The sequence below is a fragment of the Hemitrygon akajei genome, chromosome 5 (genome assembly GCF_048418815.1).
Source record: "Hemitrygon akajei chromosome 5, sHemAka1.3, whole genome shotgun sequence".
Taxonomy (NCBI): Eukaryota; Metazoa; Chordata; class Chondrichthyes; order Myliobatiformes; family Dasyatidae; genus Hemitrygon; species Hemitrygon akajei.
The window spans coordinates 5,574,286-5,589,148 of record NC_133128.1 but is presented as its reverse complement, the minus strand read 5'-3'; the positions used below and the strand labels follow the sequence as shown (position 1 = coordinate 5,589,148).

Below are 14,863 nucleotides of genomic sequence, written 5' to 3'. Positions count from 1 at the left end.
TTGTGGACATTCTAGCAATTCCCCTTCTTGGGATCCAGCATCAACCAAATTTTCCCGATTTACCTGCATATTGAAGTACCTGTGACTACCATAGCATTGTCCTTTTGACGTACATTTTCCATCTCCCATTGTAATTTGTAGACAACTTCTTTGCTATAACTCTCATCAGGGTCTTTTTACCTTCCAGTTTCTCAGCTCTACCCACAACAATTCTACACCTTCTGATCCTATGTTACCTCTTTCTAATGATTTGATTTGATTTTTTACCAACAAAGTCACCCCACCCCCTCTGCCTACCTGCCTGTCCTTTTGATACAGTTGTGTGCTTGGACATTAAGTGCCCAGCTCTAATCTTCTCACTGCCATGAAAACAGGCGATCTTCTTCCTTACCACCCATGAGCCTCCACATCCAACACATCATTCTCCACTCCTTTTGTCAGTTCCAATGGGAAACTACCTCAAAACATATCATTCCCTTCCCCACCCCCACTTTCCACTTTCTGCATGGATCATTCCCTCCATGATTCCCTAACCATTCATCCCTCCCTATTAATCCCCTCCCAGCACTTATCTCTGCAAGCAGCCAAAGTGCTAAACCTTCCCATTCACATCCTCCCTCACCATCATTCAGGGCCCCAAACAGTCCTTCCTGGTGAAGTAATACTTCACCTGCAAATCTGCTGGGGTCATCTCCAGTGCTCCTGATGCATTGGTGAGACCCACCATACATTGAGGGACCACTTCATCGAGCACCTCCACTCCACTTGCTACAAGTGGAAATTCCCAGTGGCCAAAAATTGTAATTCCCATTCCCATTCCGACAGGTTGGTCTTGAGCTCTTGAGCTATGACAAGGCCACCCTCAGGGTGGAGGCCGACACCTTATATTCCAACCTGGTGGCACGTACATCAATTTCTCCTCCCAGTTAAAAAAATTTCCCTCTCCCATCCCTCTTCTGCTATTCCCCACTCTGGCCTCTCGCCTCTTCTCACCTGCCTATCAACTCCCCCTGTGTCCCCTCCTCCTTCCCTTTCTCCAACAATCCACTCTCCTCTCCAGCCCTTTATCTGACTTCACCTATCATCTACCCCTCCCCCCACCTTTTTATTCCAGCATCTTCTCCCTTCCTTTCCCGTCCTGAAGAAGGGTCTTAGCCCAAAATGTTCTCTGTTCATTCCCATAGATGCTGCCTGACCTACTGAGTTCCTCCAGTATTTTGTGTGTACTGTTGTTTTGGATTTTCAGCATCTGCAATATTTATACGCAGTTTGTTTTATCATAATAGCACCAGTAACATTATACTGTCTTACATAAACATACATCTCGCACTTTATGTCAACCTGTCAATCTTCAGATCATATCACTCAGGGACGTGCTAAATATTATTTGGTGACTTCATGTGTTGGATTGTAATGATATACTAAGTGGCCATTTTATTAGGTACACCTGTGCACCTACTCATTAATGCAAATATCTAATTAGCCAATCATGTGGCAGCAACTCAATCCATAAAAGCATGCAGACATGGTCAAGAGGTTCAGTTTTTGTTCAGGCCAAACATCGGAATGGGGAAGAGCTGTGATCTAAGTGACTTTTACCTTAGAATGATTGTTGGTGCCAGATGGGTGGTTTGAGAATCACAGAAACTGCTAATTTCCTGGGGTTTTCACACACAACAGACTCTAGAGTTTACAGAGAACATTGTGAAAATCAAAAAAAAAAATCCAGTGAGTGGCAGCTCTGTTGGTGAAATGAGAGAGGTCAGAGGAGAATGGTCAAACTCAATCAAGCTGACAGGAAGGTAACAGTACCTCAAATAATGACGCATTACGAACAGTGGTGTGCTGAAGAGTGTCGTTGAATACACACCACGTTGAATCTTGAAGCAGATGGACTGGAGCAGCAGAAGACCACGAAGATCCACTCAGTGGCTGCAGGAGAGACCTAATTGAGTGGACACTGAGTGTATGTGCTCTGTGTCTTATATATACTGTGTTTTACACCTTGGACCCAAAGGAACAATGTTCCGTTTAGCTAAATACACGTGTATGGTTGAATGACAATAAGTTTGAACTTGAACGGCACCTGTACCCCAGTATCTTCTCAATAAAAAAAACATTCTGCTGCCACCATTGTTTACAGAGACACAACACTTCATTCATGATCCAACTATAGAAAGTAGAGGATGATCCATCAGATTGGAAACCGGGATGAATAGAGGGAGTGATGTCTACAACAGTAAGGTTGGGGCTGGCCTTATGCAGAGAAGGCTAAGAGGAGAGCAAAAGTTCAAATGTGCTTCATCCTCCATTATTCCAGATCTGTACTTCAGCCTCAAGCTTTATATTTTATATAATTCTTGAACATTGTTGAATGGTGTTTCTGCTGCAAGTTGCACCAACGCACCACAGCAAATTCCTAATTCAGGCAGCTGAATAAAGTTGATCCTTGATCAGCAATCTGCTAGAAGATGACAAGGGACCAAGCATGGATGAAAGGAATTGTCAATGTATCTGGTGGAGATCCTATATCAGCAATGTTAAGAGCTGTGGGAAATGGATCCAACTGTAGGATTAACTGGAGACCGCCTTCAAAGAGCTTTCATGGTATGATGGGCTGAAGGGCTCCATCAATCAATACAGTTTTCCTACAGATACATGGCAGCCTTCAGGTGAACAGATTTGAGGAGTTGTTTAAGTAAGTAACATGGTGGGGAATATCTGTGACCAGAGAATTACAGCAAATGGCAGAAGAATAACCTCGTCAATATTGAACTGATGAGATGGAGAGGGTGGAGAGGATGATCACTATAGTGAGGAGTCTAGGACCAAAGGGCACAGGCTCAGAAAGAGGGACGTTCATTTAGAATTGAAACATAGAAAAGCATCAGCACAATACAGGCCCTTTGGCCCACAATACTGTGCCAAACACGTACTTACTTTAGAAATTACCTAGGTTTACCCATAGCCCTCTATTTTTCTAAGCTCCATGTACCTATCCAGGTGTCTCTTAAAAGACCATATTGTATCCACCTCCACCCACCATTGCTGGCAGCCCATTCCACGCACTCACCACTCTCTGCGTAAAAAACTTACCCCTGGCATCTCCTCTGTACCTACTTCCAAACACCTTAAACCTGTTCCCTCTTACGTTAGCCATTTCAGCCCTGGGAAAAAGCCTCTGACTATCCACACGATCAATGCCTCTCATCATCTTATACACCTCTGTCAGGTCACCTCTCATCCTCCGTCGCTCCAAGGAGAAATAACCAAGTTCACTCAACCTATTCTCATAAGGCATGCTCCCCAGTCCAGGCAACATCCTTGTAAATCTCCTCTGCACCCCTTCTATGGCTTCCACATTCTTCCTGCAGTGAGGCGACCGGAACTGAGCACAATACTCCAAGTGGGGTCTGACCAGGGTCCTATATAGCTGTAACATTACATCTCGGATCTTAAACTCTATCCTACAGTTGATGAAGGCCAATGCGCCATATACCTTCTTAACCACAGAGTCAACCTGTGCAGCAGCTTTGAGTGTCCTATGAACTCAGACCCAAAGATTCCTCTGATCCTCCACACTGCCAAGAGTCTTATCATTAATACTATATTCTGCCATCATATTTGACCTACCAAAATGAACCACTTCACACTTATCTGGGTTGAACTCTATCTGTCACTTCTCAGCCCAGTTTTGCATCCTATCAATGTCTCGCTGTAACCTCTGACAGCCCTCCACACTATCCATAACACCTCCAACCTTTCTGTCATCAGCAAACTTACTAACCCATCCCTCCACTTCCTCATCCAGGTCATTTATAAAAATCACGAAGAGTAAGGGTCCCAGAACAGATCCCTGAGGCACACCACTGGTGATTGACCTCCATACAGAATATGACCCGTCTACAACCACTTTTTGCCGTCTGCCAGCAAGCCAGTTCTGGATCCACAAAGCAAGGTCATTTCTTATAACACAGCCTGATACAATCTGAACTGCTCCCTGAAGGTCAGATTCAACAGGTACTTCCAAAAGAGAATTGCTGAAGTGCAAGCATTTGTGTGGCAAAGGACCTCCTCCAAGTCTGTGAAGGTTCTCAGTCATCCAGGTCATTGTATATCAAGCCATAGTAAATCAAGGCAACTGGACTTGCTGGGTTGTCCATTCATTCAAAGGTAAGACACTCTCATTATCTCTACCACTCTTAACGAGCCTCATATGATTGCTATACTTCAAACAACTCACAGAGTTTATAAATCATGGTTCAGCACTGGAGAAGCCTCTACGATGAGTGGACGACACAAGTCCAGTTTCCTAGACTTACTCCTGACTGCTCTCCTGCAAGGATCGTCACTTTGTCGTGGCGGAGAGGCCTGTGAGTTCCGGAGCTCCCGAGGGGGATTAACCATGGCGGTAAGTTCAAGGGGGAGGTTCCAGACAAACGGCAATCACAACGGCAGTGAAGGTGGAGGAAGGTCGCAGCTGTGAAGGGTCCCCAGTCATCTTGAGTTCCATGCACCCTGACCCCGATCTGTCAAGGATGTTCCTGTGGTCAGAACCCAGATCAAACCCAGTGGCGGGGCTGGAATACAGTGGGCGTGACGCCGGCGTCTGAGTTCCCTCCACTCAAACGAAACTCTTGTCACACCCCAGCCGGGACCCTTGCCTGACGCACGTTTAATCCCCGCCAACAACTTGGAAGGAACAGAGGCAAGGCGCGGGCCGGATGGGATTCCGGCGCATTTGGCTCGTCCACCAAATGGGTTCATCAGCGCCCCTCGCCCCCGTCCAGAGTCTCCCAATTCCCTTTGCCAACATCAACGCCGTCTTTGACTGCAAGACCATCCACATTACAGCATCACTTGGCAAGCGACTAGTCAAACATGGGTTAACCCGACTCCCCTCACTATGGGAAGCCTGGTATCTGTTAAACCACACCATGACAATACTGAATACATACAACAGCTCAAAGCAATAGCAAATACATTGCGTGAACACACACATCTCGGTCTCCACCGTACAATCTGAGCATCAGCCACCTCGGCGACTCACCACCTTTCCAGTGCCTCCCCTTGGGTCGGTTTTGCTTGGAGTCACTCTGCTGGGTACAGGGTCCGCACAGTAACAGGAGGGTGACGAACGCGACCTCGAGCGGGGCTTGCCTCGTCAGCCGAGCGGCGGGAAACATCTCCCCAAGTTTGCTGGGCACGGCGCGCAGTTTACCTTCCTCTCTGCCCTCACATCCCGCCGTCCTCCCATGCTCTCCCCTCTGGCTGCGGGCAGCCGAGCATCATGGACTCGGCACACCGAGACTCCCCGGTCTGCAGCAGGCGAAGTCAGACTGAAGCAGACCCGAGCGGAGCAGCATGATATCTCCTCAGAACCACATTCGCCAACATTGTACGGGCTATGCAGTCGCAGGAAAAAGAATCATCGCCCCAGGTTTCAGAGGGAATAGAGACTTCAGCATGATGCTGTTAGCACGGGAGCACACAGCAACGACCGCTCTCTCTCCCCACCCCCTTGCGAATGAAAAATATATATATATAAAGACTGATGTTTGGAACTAAGTGAGAAGTACGTATCACAGTTTACACGAGGATTTATAAATGCAAGGGATTCTGCAGATACTGGAAATCCACAGCAACACGCACAAAATGCGGGAGGAACTCAGCAGGTCAGGCAGCATCTATGAATAAACATTTGACGTTTCAGGCCGAGACCCTTCACCAGGACTGAAAAGGAAGAGGGAAGAAGCCAGAATATAGAACACGGAACATTACAGCACAGTACAGGCCCTTCGGCCCGCAAGGTTGTGCCAATCTTTTAACCTTCTCCAAGATCAACGTAGCACTTCCCTCCTACATAGCCCTCCGTTTTTCTTTCATCCATGTGCCTACCTAAGAGTTCCTTAAATGTCCCCAATGGTCTCCTCCACCACCACCCTTGGCAGAATAAGAAGGTGGGGTGAGGGGAGGAGTACAAGCTGGCAGGTGATAGGTGAGGGGGAAGGTTGGGTGGAGGGTGGAAGAGGTAAAGGGCAAAAGAAGAAGGAATCTGATAGGAGAGGAGAGTGGAGCATGGAAGAAAGGGAAGGAGGAAGGGAAGCAGATGGAGGTGATGGACAAGTGAAGAGAAAAGGTGAGAGTGGAACCAGAATGAGGGATGGAAAAAGAGAGAGGGGAGAGAAATTACTGGGAGTTAGAGAAATCAATGTTCATGCCATCAGGTTGGAGGCTCCTCAAACAGAATACAAATTGTGGTTCCTCCAGCCTGAGAGTGGTATCATCGTGACAGTAGGGTGATAAACGTGTCTGAATAGGAATGGGAAATAGAATTGAGGTAAGTGGCTACTGGTATAGAAGTGTTGCTGGTGCTGAGGCACACACACACACTTACTCCACCTAGTGGAAGTCAGCCTACTCTTCCCCCTCCCCCTTTCTCCCTCTCCCCTTCCCCTCCCACTCTCCCTGTCCCCCTCCCTACTGGACAAAGGAACACAGTTCATTGGAACACAGATTGGTATATTATTGTCATATGTACCAAAGTACAGTGAAAAACCCTTCTTGCATACCATCCATACAAATCAAATCATTACACAAGGTAAACAATAATAGAATGCAAAATAAAGTGTTACAGAGAAAGTGTAGTGCAGGCAGAGAATTCGGACCAAGCCTATAACAAGGTAAATTATGAGGTCAAGAGTACATCTTGTTGCACTGGGGTTCAATAATCTTACAGCAGAGTAGAAGTTGTCCTTGAGCCTGGTGGTACATGCTTTCAGGCTTTTGCATCTCTTTTTTTGCCTGATGGAAGGCGAGAGAAGAAAGAACGTTTGGGGTAGGTGAGGGGAGGGGGGTTGATTATGTTGGCTGCTTTACCAAGGCAGTCAGAAGTGTAGACAGAGTCCACAAAGTGGAGGCTGATTTCCATGATGTGCTGAGCTGTGCAGTTTCCTGCAGTCCTGGGCAGAGAAGTTGCTGTACAAGTTGCTGTGCAATTGGATAGGATGAACACAACAATGAGCTGAACAATCGAAGAGTTGTTTCGAATATCTATATTTATTTTGGATGTGATTAAGTGGAACATAAAACCTTCGCTGCTGTTTTTTGTGTGGTTCAATTACTGTCATTAATTGCCTTGGGAAGCTGGAGATTCTGACTGTACAGTATATCATACGTGCTACCAGTATTCTGAAGAAGTGTTTGGATAATTCAGAATTTAAATCACAATAGTGTCAGCATTGCGACCCTTGAGAAAGCATTATTGCAATTAACAGTAACACTGCATTGCCAGGGTTATTGGGAATTGATTTTTAATGAAATATCTGCTTAATTGCAGTGTTGTAGTTTGAAAAAGAAATGTTATGGCATACACATTCAGTGGTCACTTTATTCTGTACCCCCCCCCCCACCCCGCCTAATAGAGTGGCCATTGAATGATCGTCTTTGTCTGCTGTAGCCCATCCACTTCGAGGTTCGACACGTTGTGCATTCAGAGATGCTCCTCTGCACACCACTGTTGTTGCGTGCAGTTATCTCAGTTACTGTCACCTTTCCGTCAGCTTGAACTAGTCTGGCCATTCTCCTCTGACCTCTCTCATTAACCAGGCTTTTTCACCCACAAAACTGCCACTCACTAGCTATTTTTTTAGTTTCTCACACCATTCTCTATAAACTCCAGAGACTAGTTTCTGAGTAACTCAAGCCAACCCAACTGGCACCAACAATGAAAGCCACTTGGATCACATTTCTTCCCCATTCTGATGTCTGGTCTGAAAAACAACTGAACCTCTTGACCATGTCCGCGTGCTTTTCTGCATTGAGTTGCTGCCACATGATTGGCTGACTGGACATTTGCATTAATGAGCAGGTGCACAGATGTATGTAACAAAGTGGCCACTGAATGTAATAGGGCCAGTGGGAATCATTTTCGCCTGTATTTATGTAAACAACAGGCAAGGCAGCTCCCTCCTTCTGACAACCTACACTGCTGATAGCGTGTTGAGTGTGTCAAGTATTGAAATTTTTTAAAGAACAGTTTAATCAGAATTCAGTGCTCTCAGAAAGATGATAAGCCGAGATGCTCCAGCTATATGGAGTCCAACCCCATTTCTTTCAGAGAGGGCTCTGACAGGCTCAGTGGCAGCTGCCCCTTCGCATCCAAGAGATGCCTGAGAGGTTTTATAGGTGAGCAGCGATGTTTGAAGGTTTCACACTTCATTGGTATTCCGCCTCTGTCAAAGCTGCTAGACAAGAGGCCCATACTAACTTCCCCTATCCGTTGCACACTGATTAGAACACTGCTCCGGCTAGTTATATCTCGCTCTGTACAGGCTTCGCAATGCATTCCAGCTTCCCGTAATGATAGGCAGACCCAGCAATTCATCCCCTTCTTTCTCCTCAGAATAAATGTGGCTGAACACTCGTATTTCTCAGACAGGAAGCCGTATGTTCAGGCCAGAAGACTGCAGGTACCATGGGAGTTACAGTCTGTTGCCTTTCAGAGCGCTTGTCTTTATTATCTACTTTGCTTTAAGTTGTGAGAATGTGGGAAGAATGAGTGGCTGATACTGAGTGCAGACTTGGTGGGCCAAAGTAAATTGATAAATTAGTTTATTATTGTCCATAAGACTTGAGGACAATTAGGCTATTTGGCCCATCGAGTCTGTATCATGGCTAATTTATTATCCCTCTCAACCCCATTCTCCTGCCTTCTCCCCGTAACCTTTGATATCTTGACTAATCAAGAACCTATCATCCTTTGCTTCAAAACAATGGGTTGTCCTCTGCAACTGTCTGTGGCAATGAATTCCACAGATTCACCACCCTCTGGATAAAGAAATTCCTCTTCATCTCTGTTCTAAAGGGGTGTCCTTCAGTTCTGAAGCTGTGCCTTCCAGTCCTAGACTCCCCCACTATAGGAAACATCCTCTCCACATCCACTCTATCTGTGTCCTCTGGTCCTAGACTCCCCACTATAGGAAACACCCGCTCCACATCCACTCTATCTGTGTCCTCTGGTCCTAGACTCCCCCACTATAGGAAACACCCTCTCCACATCCACTCTATCTGTGTCCTCTGGTCCTAGACTCCCCACTATAGGAAACACCCTCTCCACATCCACTCTATCTGTGTCCTCTGGTCCTAGACTCCCCCACTATAGGAAACATCCTCTCCACATCCACTCTATCTGTGTCCTCTGGTCCTAGACTCCCCACTATAGGAAACATCCTCTCCACATCCACTCTATCTGTGTCCTCTGGTCCTAGACTCCCCACTATAGGAAACATCCTCTCTACATCCACTCTATCTGTGTCCTCTGGTCCTAGACTCCCCCACTATAGGAAACATCCTCTCCACATCCACTCTAACTGTGTCCTCTGGTCCTAGACTCCCCCACTATAGGAAACATCCTCTCCACATCCACTCTAACTGTGTCCTCTGGTCCTAGACTCCCCCACTATAGGAAACATCCTCTCCACATCCACTCTATCTGTGTCCTCTGGTCCTAGACTCCCCCACTATAGGAAACATCCTCTCCACATCCACTCTATCTGTGTCCTCTAGTCCTAGACACCCCACTATAAGAAACATCCTCTCCACATCCACTCTATCTGTGTCCTCTAGTCCTAGATTCCCCCACTATAGGAAACATCCTCTCCACATCCACTCTATCTGTGCCCTCTGGTCCTAGACTCCCACACTATAGGAAACATCCTCTCCACATCCACTCTATCTGTGTCCTCTGGTCCTAGACTCCCCCACTATAGGAAACATCCTCTCCACATCCACTCTATCTGTGTCCTCTAGTCCTAGACTCCCCACTATAAGAAACATCCTCTCCACATCCACTCTATCTGTGTCCTCTAGTCCTAGATTCCCCCACTATAGGAAACATCCTCTCCACATCCACTCTATCTGTGCCCTCTGGTCCTAGACTCCCACACTATAGGAAACATCCTCTCCACATCCACTCTATCTGTGTCCTCTGGTCCTAGACTCCCCCAATATAGGAAACACCCTCTCCACATCCACTCTATCTGTGTCCTCTGGTCCTAGACTCCCCACTATAGGAAACATCCTCTCCACATCCACTCTATCTGTGTCCTCTGGTCCTAGACTCCCCCACTATAGGAAACATCCTCTCCACATCCACTCTATCTGTGTCCTCTGGTCCTAGACTCCCCCACTATAGGAAACATCCTCTCCACATCCACTCTATCTGTGTCCTCTAGTCCTAGACTCCCCCACTATAGGAAACATCCTCTCCACATCCACTCTATCTGTGTCCTCTGGTCCTAGACTCCCCACTATAGGAAACATCCTCTCCACATCCACTCTATCTGTGTCCTCTGGTCCTAGACTCCCCACTATAGGAAACATCCTCTCCACATCCACTCTATCTGTGTCCTCTGGTCCTAGATTCCCCCACTATAGGAAACACCCTCTCCACATCCACTCTATCTGTGCCCTCTGGTCCTAGACTCCCCCACTATAGGAAACATCCTCTCCACATCCACTCTATCTGTGTCCTCTGGTCCTAGACTCCCCACTATAGGAAACACCCTCTCCATATTCACTCTGTCTGTGTCCTCTGGTCCTAGACTCCCCCACTATAGGGAACACCCTCTCCATATTCACTCTATCTGTGCCCTCTGGTCCTAGTCTCCCCCACTATAGGAAACACCCTCTGCACATCCACTCTATCTGTGCCCTCTGGTCCTAGACTCCCCCACTATAGGAAACACCCTCTCCATATTCACTCTGTCTGTGGCCTTTCAATATAACAGAAGACCGAGTACCGGGAGAGTCACAGTTGGCTGCCTTTCAGAGGATCTGTCCTTGTTGTCCACTTTGCTTTAAGTTAAGAGAATATGGGGAGAGTTGGTATGTGTGTGCGGCTGATGCTCAGTGCAAACTCCATGGGCTAAAGATAAATTGGAGTTTATCATTGTCACATGTACAGTGAAAAGAGGCACAAGAGATACAGATTTCCTCATGAATTCCTCATCAACTGCCTATTTCGATCCACAGAAAGTAGAATATATTGTTACTATTACAGAGAAAGTGCAGTGCAGGTGGACAATAATTTGTATGTAATGCATGCCCTACATGGTTTGGTGGCGGGACAGAGATACGTCCCTACCAAAGGAGGTGTAAGGTGCTCCTTCCCTCCACTAGCCTGCAGGTCGCCCTTGAGCAAGGTGTAGCACCTGCTTAGCCAGCCCCACCCCCCCACCCCCGGTCAGGGTCATATAAAGCCGTGGGAGCAAGTGGTGGATAGTCGTATGAGCAGCCGGTGCATATCACGACCTGGTTATGTGACCACTGAAGCCAAGTGGACAATCTCTGAGGAATATTGATAATGGCTGGGGTCACCTGTCTTGTAAAGACACTGCCCAAAAGAATGCAATGGCAAAACACTTCTGTATAAAAATTTGCCAAGATCAATCATGGTCATGGAAAGATCATGATCACCCACAGCATGTAACAAATGAATGAACTATGATTTTATGACAGCCTATTCTAGGTAGATGTGAGGGTGTGTCAGGAAATTACCCAAAAGGACAGCTATGGAGGTGACTCAGCAATGAACAACAACTTTAATAATAGACTGAAAAAAAACAACAAGCCATGAGAGGCCATAAAACAAGAGAGAACAGATACTAAACAACACAGTTAACAAGGTCACAGAAGGCCAGGAGCAACTGGTTTTGATTGGCTTGTTTGACTGAGAGAACAAGGACTGTGGCTGAGAGCTAGGTTTAAATAGGCTGCAGGTGATGAGTGGCAGGTAACTCCTATTAGCTGGGTGGAGACTGGCAGAGGTGCCTGCCTGTGTAGGCCTGACAGGGCAAACCCTTCCTACAGCCGGCACCCAACGGGTCAGGACGATGTGAATGGGTGCAGTGCAACTCTTCAATGAGTGATGGATCCAAGGTGAAACTGGACAGCTCCCAATACCTCTCCTCAGTTAACCAGGTAACTCTTACCCAGTTAATCAAGTAACGCTCACTCATTCATGACAACATGAATCCATCAACTGGTGAGCCATGTACATCGAACCATCATCCACCATTCTAGATTCCAGAGGTGCAGACTCAGGTGGGACAACAGGCTTGAGGCTTGCCACTTGGAAGCTAGGTGTGATCCTGAGAAACAGTAGTAGCTGGAGACAGTAATGGGTAATCTTGAAGGGCCATATGAACTAGCGTGAAAGCTTGCAGGAGTTGACGTGCAGGGGCAGATCTCGGGTGGACAGCCAGACACAATCCCCAAGCCGGAGTAGTCTGGCCTTGTGCCACCAGTGGTTGCCTAGCTGGCAGTAATCATGGATGGCAAATTGGATAACCCTTCGTGCCCTCTTCCAAGTATTCTGGCAGCACTGAATCCAGGGCCTGGTGGATAGGACCTCCACCATTGGCTCCTCCTGGGGAAACAACACAGGATGGTAACCATGAAGCACTGCAAAGGGTGATGTACCCACAGCAGAGGAGGAATGTTAATTATGGGACAGTTCAGTCCAGAGCCCAGTTTCTTCTATGGTGGTGAAGTACCACAGAAATGTCTCCACTTCTTGACCAGCTTTTACTGATTGACCATTAGTCTGCGGATGATAGACAGAGGACAAACTTACTAAGGAACAGAGGAGGGAGCAGACAGCTTGCCAGAATGTAAGACAAATTGTGGGCCCCAGTCTGACACAATGTCCTAAGGGAAACTGTGGAGGTAAACTACATGTTGGAGATCTCAGTGGCTGATGGAAGTTTGCGGAGGGCAATGAAGTGTGTCGCCTTGGAGAACTGGTCCACTGCTGTCATGATCAACGTGTCCCATCAGAAGGTGGAAAACTCGCGATGAAATCCATGGCAATGTGGGAACATGGACATTAAAGGATCGGTAACCGCTGCAGGAGCCCAGTGGGCCACTGGTTGGGGGAATTGGACTGGGCACATTGAGGGCAGGCGGTAACAAACTGGTGCATGTCTGCAGTCATGGTGGGCCACCAGAACCAGTGTCACCGAAAATCCTGAGCCAGTGATATGCCTGGATGGTGGGAGAGTGGTGAGGAGTGGGGCCACTGGAGTGCCTCAGGCTGCATGGATGCCAGCACAAGCATGCGGTTGGCCAGAGCAAGCTCCTATGTACAGCCTGGTGGATCTGGTTCTCAAGAACCCAGATGACTGGGGTTAGGATCTGCGAGGATGGAATTATATGATGAGCTGAGGCTGGTTCTCCATTTCAGGGCATCCACTTTAGAGTTTTGGAGCCAGCTCGGTAGGAGATGGTGAAGTTGAATTGTTCAAAGACAAAGGCCCAGTGAGCCTGACGTGAGTTGAGTTGTCGGGACTGTTGCATTGGCTATGAGGTTCTGGTGGTTACTCCAGATCATGAAGGGCTCAATAGTTCTCATCAGCCAATGTCTCCATTATACCAAGGCCCATCTTGTGGCAAGTGGCTCCCTGTCTCCTACTCCATAACAGCACTGCTTGGAGTTGAACTTGCACAAGAAGGAAGCAGAAGCATGTGTCTTCACAGTTGGTCCTCAATGGGAGAGGATGACCCCGACTCTCATGTCAGATGTGTCCACCCCTACCACAAAAGTTCTGAAGGATTTTGATTGGGGAGATTGAGAATGGTGGTGCAGCAGCAAATTAGGTAATTTGTGAGGTATTGTGGGTGATTTGGTGAGCGAGGTGAGAGGACCGGTGATTTGGCCGTAGTTCCTGAGGAAACTGGGGTAGAAATTGGAAAAGCCCAAGAAGCACTGTAGCTGTTTGAGGGAGCATGGTCGGGACTTTTCAACTGAGGCTCGTACTTTCTCGGGTCCATGGTTATGCCCAAGGGTGAAAGGATGTAACCCAGTAGGGAAATGACGGGTCTGGAACTCGCATTTTTCTAATTTGCGGTAAAGTTGGCTTTCAAGGAGATGCTGAAGGACTGAACAGACGTGACTGACATGGTTTTGGGTTCCTTGGAGAGATGAAGATGTTGTCGAGGTAGATGAACACATACCTGTGTTACACGTCTCAGAGGAACTTGTTAATGAAGGCTTGGAAAATGACTAGACTGTTGGAAAGTGTGAAAGGCATCACGAGGTGTTTGTAATGACCAGCAGGTGTTAAGAATGACTTCTTCTACTCACCCCCCTGACAATGGGACTGAGGTTGTATGTGCTCCACAGATTCATTTTAGTGAAGATCTGGCTCCCGCTGAGTGTTTTGAATGAATCAAGGGGAGAGGTTTGCTGTCCTTAACAGTGATTTTGTTGAGTTGATTAGATACAGGATGAAGACACCCATCTTGCTTTTTGATGAAGAAGAATCCTGCCACAGCTGGGGACTAGGTTGAATGAAGCGTGCTGTAGCACTTTGGCGAGGTCTTGGGTCTCAAGGGGAGGGGGAGATCAGACAACCTCGGGAGAGGTGGTGCCTGGGAGGAGATTGATTGTGCAGTCATGTGGTCGTGCGGCAGCAGGAAGCTGGCTTCCCCTTTACTGAAGGTGATGGCTAAGTCCTGGTATTTGTGTGGGAGTTTGAGGGCTTCCTCCGTCTCCACAGGGTTACAGGGTGAAGTTAACTGAAGTTGCAGGCAGGAGGCCTGGCAGCTGGTCTCCATCTCAGCAGTGAACCGGATGATCAGGTGAAATGAGGGTCATGACTGGAGAGGCAGAGGTAGCTCAAGATGAGAGGGGTGTTGGGAGAGTCGATCAGGAGGAATTGGATGGACTCAGTCCTCTTCGATGCTCACGTGCACAGGCCGCGTGTGTACTCTGACCATCCCAGACCCTAAGAAATGTCTGTCAATGACCATCATGCAGAAGGGCTGAGCAATAGGCTTGATAGGGAGTCCAAGCTGAACA

General features: G+C 47.5%; 1 protein-coding gene across 2 annotated transcripts in view; it reads right to left on the bottom strand.

The window, feature by feature from the left end:
- Nucleotides 1–14,863, bottom strand: part of robo2 (roundabout, axon guidance receptor, homolog 2 (Drosophila)) — a 1,389,008-nt gene that overhangs the window by 1,152,278 nt on the left and 221,867 nt on the right. Inside the window, exon 1 of one of the 2 annotated variants that reach the window (XM_073044782.1) lies at nucleotides 5,051–5,510. The exons of the other annotated variant lie outside the window; for it this stretch is intronic. Coding sequence (XP_072900883.1) covers nucleotides 5,051–5,186 — 136 coding nt within the window. The 5' untranslated portion in view covers nucleotides 5,187–5,510. Of the gene's footprint in view, nucleotides 1–5,050; nucleotides 5,511–14,863 lie in introns of those variants that run through there. 2 annotated transcript variants of the gene reach the window in all.